This window comes from Oryctolagus cuniculus, chromosome 7, assembly GCF_051225735.1.
Source record: "Oryctolagus cuniculus isolate XC-2025 breed Fujian yellow rabbit chromosome 7, ASM5122573v1, whole genome shotgun sequence".
NCBI classification, from domain to species: Eukaryota; Metazoa; Chordata; class Mammalia; order Lagomorpha; family Leporidae; genus Oryctolagus; species Oryctolagus cuniculus.
In genome coordinates, this window is record NC_142873.1 from 152,501,786 (window position 1) to 152,508,862 (window position 7,077).

Sequence of the window (7,077 nt, forward strand, 5' to 3'; positions counted from 1 at the left end):
CCCGTCCTTCCCCGAGCCTCAGTTTCCTAAGCTGTACAATGGGAGTGGCGATTCCTGCCCGCCCTGGGACGTCTGAGTCCCCGTGAGTGGTGGGGGTAGCAGCTGTGCTTAGGCCATGGTGAGTGTCCCTTCCTCACATCCTGACCGCCCCCTTCGCTGTCCAGAGGAGGAGATGTTCTAAGAGAACAGGTAACTGGCCCAAAGCCTCAGACAGGAAGCAGCCTGCTAGCCAGCTGCCCCTGGCTCCGGGAACTCTGCACCTGCTGAGGGTTACTGCTGAGTTCATGCTGGAGAAGGAAGCCCAGGCCTTCCCTGACGGAAGTCATCGGGCCAGGGAGAAGGGACAGAGACATGCCAGAGACCCGAGGATGCTTCTGATCACATCTGTGGAGCCTGGGGACTGGGTGTGGTGCAGTGACCAGAATGGGTGGGGCTTATCAGAGCCGCTGCCTCTGGGGTTGCCCAGCGACCATTCCCCTTTGACCACACCGGTGCTGGAGGCGGGTAGGGACCAGTGAGCAGAGCAGAGGCTGAGGGAGGCGGATGTCTGGGAGGCAGGGTCCTGAGGGCCACGTGCGGGCCCCCCTGGAGGAAGTGAGGAGGGAGGGTGCCCTCCCCCTTACTCCCTGTCGCTTCCCCGCAGCTGGAGCTGGCCACAGCCAAGAGCGACATGAACCGGCACCTGCATGAGTACATGGAGATGTGCAGCATGAAGCGGGGCCTGGACGTGCAGATGGAGACCTGCCGCCGGCTCATCAAGGGCTCCGCAGACAGGTACTGGCCTGTGCTCCCTGGGGGTGCGGGGGTAGAGTCCCTGTGGCAAATTTCTGGGGCTGTAACTAACCCATCTATCCAGCCACCTACCCATCCCTCTATCCACCCACACATCTACCCATCCATCCATGCACCCATCCACCCATCCCCCATTCACCCATCCACCCATCCATCCATGCACCCATCTACCCACCCACCCACCCACCCACCCATCCACCCATCCATCCATGCACCCATCCACCCATCCCCCATTCACCCATCCACCCATCCATCCATGCACCCATCTACCCATCCACCTACCCACCCATCCACCCATGCACCCATGCACCCATCCATCCATGCACCCATCCATCCATTCATCCACCCACCCATCATCTATCCATCCATCTGCCCATCTCTCCATCCATGCACCTATCTATCCACCCATTCACCCATCCACCCATCCACCCATCCACCCACCTATTCACTCATCCATCCAAAGGATATCAGCACACCAACTATGTGCTAGATGACTTGCATAGCTAACCCCATGTAACTCCTACAGCAACCGTTGCGCCCTCCATGGATTCAACAGATACCCATTAAGTGCCTACTATGTACAAGGTCATGGGAATTCAGCAATGAGCAGAACAGCCAGATTCCCTGCCCTTGTGGCTTTAACCCTTTTTTGCCGAGTTGGGGGGTGGCGGGGGCGGGTGAGGCACTCCCGCATCCTGGCCGATCAGGCTCCTGTGTGTCCGCAGGAAGCCACTTCCCTTCCTTTTCCATCCCCCAAGCCTGGGCTGGATGGGTCTGGCCCCGGAAGCCTGGCGTGCACTGAGCGCAGCTCAGCAAGACAGAGCCCCCGCCCGGGACACCCAGCCTTGCCGGGGGCACAGACACACTGACAACCGCATGAGCTCACGCACGCACAAGGCCGGCCGCAAGGCACGAGCGCCCCCTGCCTGTGCCGTCTCCTCTTGCTGTGATTCCGTGTGAGCGGCTGGGCTTAGCCTGGCCCGCCTTCGGCTCCGGGGCCCAGAGCCCTCGGGGTCAACTCTTATGCAGGAGCAGACCCTCAGGCAGGTGGAGCCGGACTCTCCACAGGGTGCTGCCGGCCACGCCCCTGTGTGGCCTCCCTCTGGGCTGCGAGTCATTGACTGAGCCTACTCTGCTCCCAGACCTGGGCGAGGTCATCCCGGGGTAAGAACCAGGCGTGATCCATGGCCCCTGCTCCTGGGAAGCCAGAGCACCTGGGCCCGGCTGGGGCTGGCGGTGCTGGGGTCCGCGGAGCTGGGACAAGCTCTCTGGGTGGCACCCCTCCCAGGTGCTCAGCCTTCCCACGCCTGAACGCCCGGGGGGGGGGGCCCTGGCTGCTCTCTGAACGCCCCCCCACATCTTGTGCTTCCCAGGAACTCGCCATCGCCCAGCTCGGTAGCCAGCAGCGACTCTGGGAGCACGGACGAAATCCAGGAGGACTTCGAGCGGGAGGCGGACGTGGAGCCCATGGTCAGCTGATGACCGAGGACCCGAGCGTGCCTGGTGGTCCTGGAGATGGGGCCCCGCCCCCCCTTCTCCGGAAGCCCCGAGGGACCGCTGCTTCCTTCCAGCACCCCCACCACCACCCCCGGAGCCCTTCTCCGTCACCACCCGAGGAATGGTGCTGTCAATTTCTATCGTTCTCCACACGACAAACGCAGACTTCTGTCCAGATGCAGTGTGAACTGTGCCTTCTCCCTTAAGCTGAGCCACTTTGAGCTCCAAAGAATTATTCCTAGCAGGGGTTTTTATACGAAACTCAAGGGGAGGGCGGGGCCGGGAGGGGGTGGCATGGGGTGGGCGGCTGCCCCCTCCCCCGCCCACGGCTGCCCGCTCCTCTGCTCGGCCTGAGCGGTACCCTCCCTTGCCCTGTGCAGCCGTGAGCCCCCCGCCCCGCAACCTTTCCAGGCCTGGAGTGGGGGGGTCTCCCAGATGTTCTCAGTGGACACAGAGAAAAGTGGCAGAAAGGGAGGGAAGACAAATTTTGATGTTCTTTTTGGATGCAGTGGCCAAGTGGAGGGACAAGGCACAGTGGGAGCAGGTGGAGCCTCACTGTGTTCAAACTACTATGCAAAAAAAAACAAAAACAAAAACAAAACAAAACAAAACTAACACAACAAGCAGCTTGCCTTATCTCACGGTGGAAGGCAGGCCCTCTCCCAGGCTCCTGGGGTCCCCCTGGAGCTGGGCAGGCAGCCGGGGTCAAGGGGACCTCTCTCCCAGCCTCCAGGGGTGAGCACTGGCTGCGGAGGGGCCAGGGCCAAGGTTGCTGCGAGGCCCGGCCCGCTCAGCTGCTTGCTTTGGGACCTCAGTGGGTTGGGGTGGGGGTGGGGAGGGCTCTTTTATTGCCCTGATGACTTGATGTTCTCTGTGAGAAAGTCTGAAGGGGCCAGGCCTGGCACCGTCTCCCTCCTGCGGCCGAGCTCCGGTCCCGGCCGGCCCCTGGTGGCCGCTGGCAGCAGAGAGGCAGGGGGAGGCAGTGAGGGCTCCTGGCAGAGCAGCAGCCGGGAGTCAGACCCACCCCTGCTGTGCCCGCTTGGACCTCTGCACGGGGAGATCATCTGAGCCAGTGTCTCCCCCGGACTCGAGTGGTCCTAAGTTCAAGGGCACTGTGATGAGACCGTCCCCATCCCCCAGCCCCAGATCACTGCTGGAAACCAGCCCAGCCGGCTTCGCCTTTTTTTTTTTTTTTTTTTTGTGCCCACTGCAGAGGTGTAACGGCCAGTTTTTGTTTTCGTTGGCCCAGGAGCGCCCTCTGGAGATGAGAGGAGCTACATGTGCCGTAGGACCAGGACTGACTCCCCACTGTCTTGTCTGGAGGCAGAGGAGGGGGCCCCGCTCCCCCCCTCCATCTGTCCCTTGCAGGGCACCCTCAGCCTTTAAGGGCCTTCTCTTTCCTCCGTGTCGCCCACGTGTCTGCAGTCTTCAACCCGTTGTACATACTGTTTCATGTGTAGAGAGAATGTGTCGGGGGCCGCATGCGATGTAATATTTATCAGAATTTGGTGGCCTTTATCATGAGTTTTCCCCTTTGTTTTGTTCTGCTGGGGGGTGGTCGGGCCTCTCGTGTTTGCCAGGCAGGCCCCTTGGGTGGGTAGGTCCGTGGAGGGACCCTGGGCTTGGAAGGGGCCCTTCCTCCCCCTCCCCCTCCCCAGCCCTTGTTGTCAAGGTTACAGGGTTCCGACACACGTGATACTGACCGTTGTTCTCCTTGTTTTCTTTTTATTTGAACCAAAGGTTATCAGAGCCAGTTGGGCCTGGACCTCAGCTGCTGAAAAGATTTTCCGTTTAAATGAGGGCAGGGAAGCGGCTGTCACCAGGGTCTCCTCGGACCAGGGCCGAGGGCGGCAGGTGCACGGGGTGGGGGTGGGTGCAAGTCAGCCAGGGGGGTGACAGGTGCATCGGTAGTGTGAAGAGAGTCAGGGGGCTGTGTGCGTGCGGAGGTGTGGGGCCGCCGGCGGCGCCTTCCCCGTCTCCCTTGCATTCGTAGCTCATCCGTCTGTGGGGACCAGGGTGTTCCAAATCCGTCCATGGAGTGTGGAAATGGCCTGGGAGAGGCCTGGCCAGAGGGTTCCTTCCTTGCAGGCTTTGCACATCCGCTCTCCCCTGGGGAGCGAGGACTTGGAGCAGGTGGAGGAGGAAGAGGGAAGAGCCAGGTGTGGCCATCTCCTGCCTCCCGGGCTGGCTCCTGGGTCTCCCCCTGGCCGCCTCCCGTCCCGCTGAGTTCTTTTTAAGTTAAATGCCAGATGGCCCCGCTTGTCCCCTCACCATGAGCCCACAACTTGCCAAGAAAGACCCGAGCGCTCGCTGGGGCAGCCCCCGGCCCCGCTGGGACAGACCCGGCCCATCCTTTGTAAGGCTGTAAATACTTGGTTTTGGTTTTCTACTTCTCAGCCCGGTGTCATATTGACATTGGTATTTCCGGACTGCGCTCACGCAGGCTCCCCCGCTCCTATCCTGGGGGTGGGGGGTGTTAGACAAGCAGAGGATTACAGAGGAGCACAGAGAGGGGCGTCCGTTGTGCTCTCTGGTTGTGAAACACACTCACTCACACTCACTCACACTCACAGTGTCCTCTGAGCCTCTGACCTCGGAAGAAAACGTATCAGCAAGCAAATGCATTTTGCTGCCTCGTGGCCAGGTGTCTGGAGGCCTGCGCGGGTGGAGCGCAGGTGCCCCGCGGGGGGAGTCACACCACCTGGGCTTGGGATGGGGGGGAGGGTGCTGGGGTAGGGGCCATCGAGGGTGTAACTTAAGTGAAAAGTAATCTATTTATAAAGCAAGAGACTCGTCTATTTTTATGAAAGGAAGGGGTTTTTAATCCAGGGTAGGCAGTTGTGCAGCCCAGCGCTTTCCTGTGGACAGAGCAACTGTGCATGTAGCCGCCGGCGTGGACACCGCCAGCGCCCCTCTCCCCGCCTCACCCCTGCTCATGCACACGCGGGAGCGGCTTCGGCGGAGTACCCCATTTCCTCTTGCCTGGACTGGGGACGAGGGGCATTCCTCAGACCTGGGCTCGTCCCCTGAGACCCCGGCCTCTGGTGGCGAGGGCACCCTCCTAGACTGGGGGTCTGGGGCGCCGGCAGGTGGGGGTGGTCTGAGTAGAACCAGATTCTGTGCAGTGGGGCTTTTCCACGAGTAGGTTTCCAGGCTGGGGTGAGCCGGGTGTGGGTATTGGGGAAACCCCTCACCATTCCCTCTCCCTCCCAAGCCCTCAAAGAGGCCCCCGGCCACGCTCCCCCCACTTCCTTGTGGACACTTCAGCATCTGCCTGATTTGTAACCCACACCCCTCCAACACCTGTTGCTGTTGTCTGCCCGCTGGGTCTAACATCGCGGGGAGGGGTCTCCACTGCTGGAAAGACTACTGATCCTACCGGAAGCCCCCCGTTTACTGTACTGTTGTAAATATCATGCCTTTATATCCTGTATATTGGCTTCTTTTAAATAAAGTGAAATGTCTTCGAATTGACAGTCTTCATTTTTTTTGTTTGTTTTTTAAGATTTATTTATTTGAAAGAATTACACAGAGAGAGGAGAGACAGAGAGAGAGAGGTCTTCCATCCACTGGTTCATTCCCCAATTGGCCGCAATGGCTGGAGCTGCGACGATCCGAAGCCAGGAGCCAGGAGCTTCTTCCAGGTCTCCCACATGGGTGCAGGGGCCCAAGGACTTGGACCATTCTCTACTGCTTTCCCAGGCCATAGCAGAGAGCGGGATGAGAAGTAGAGCAGCCGGATCTCGAACTGGTGCCCATATGGGATGCTGGCGCATCATGCCAGGGCATTAGCCCGCTGTCCCGAAGTCCTCATTGTTAATTGAGGGCGACGGTGGTGGGTGGAGGAGGGGCAGGTGCACCAAAAACAAACGGGGAGACACGAGGGAAATCAGAACCCCCAGCTGGCTTCTGGACTCCTGGCTTGGGGCCTGGCCCAGCCCCGGCTGTTGCCGGCATGTGGGGAGTGAACCAGCAGATGGAAGTCTCTCCCACTGTGTCTGTTTCTGTCTGTGTTCCAAATACAATGAAAATCTGAGCAGGCGTCGAGGTGCACTGGGTGAAGCTGCTGCTCGAGGCCCCTGCATCCCGTATCGGAGTGCCTCGGAGGAGTCCTGCACCCTGTGAATCACCCGGCAGGTGGCAGATGGTGGCTCAAGTGCCTGTGTCCCTGTCACCCATGTGGGAGACCCGGATGGAGCCCCTGGCTTCAGCCTGACCCAGCCCTGCCTGTTGCAGTCATTTGGAGAGTGAAAAGCTCTCTCCCTGTGTCTCCTCTCTCTCTTACTCTGCCTTTCAAATGAAAGGCAGAGTTACAGAGAGGCAGGGGCAGAGAGACAGAGAGAGGGGTCTTCCATCTGCTGGTTCACTCCCCAGATGGCTGCAATGGCTGGAGCTGGGCCAACCTGAAGTCAGGAGCCAGGAGCTTCTTCCAGGTCTCCCACATGGGTGCAGGGGCCCAAGCACTTGGGCCATCTTCCACTGCTTTCCCAGGCCATAGCAGAGAACTGGATCAGGAGTGGAGCAGCCAGGACTTGAACCCACATGGGATGCCGGCACTGCAGGTCGCAGCTTTACCTGCTACACTACAGCACAGGCCCCTAAATAAATCTTTTTTTAAAAGCAAGCAAATGAGAATTTAAAAAATGTAAATGGGGAAATTTCACATCACTTGTTACATTCACATCTCAGATAATCTATTTGGGAAGAGACAAAGCAGGAGTTGTTACATTGTTACAAACAGGAGAAGAGCGGCCAGAGAGGTGGTGACTGAGAAGGAGCACAGCCAGG

At 59.5% G+C, this 7,077-nt stretch overlaps 1 protein-coding gene across 3 annotated transcripts in view; it reads left to right on the plus strand.

The window, feature by feature from the left end:
- Positions 1-2,519, plus strand: part of IFFO2 (intermediate filament family orphan 2) — a 36,986-nt gene extending 34,467 nt beyond the window's left edge. For all 3 annotated transcript variants that reach the window (XM_008265794.5, XM_051858047.3, XM_089299238.1), the window contains 2 exons: positions 644-774; positions 2,166-2,519. In XM_008265794.5, the coding sequence (XP_008264016.4) occupies positions 644-774; positions 2,166-2,271 (237 nt within the window). In that variant the 3' untranslated portion in view covers positions 2,272-2,519. The remainder of the gene's footprint in view (positions 1-643; positions 775-2,165) is intronic.
- Positions 2,520-7,077: the final 4,558 nt, after the last annotated feature.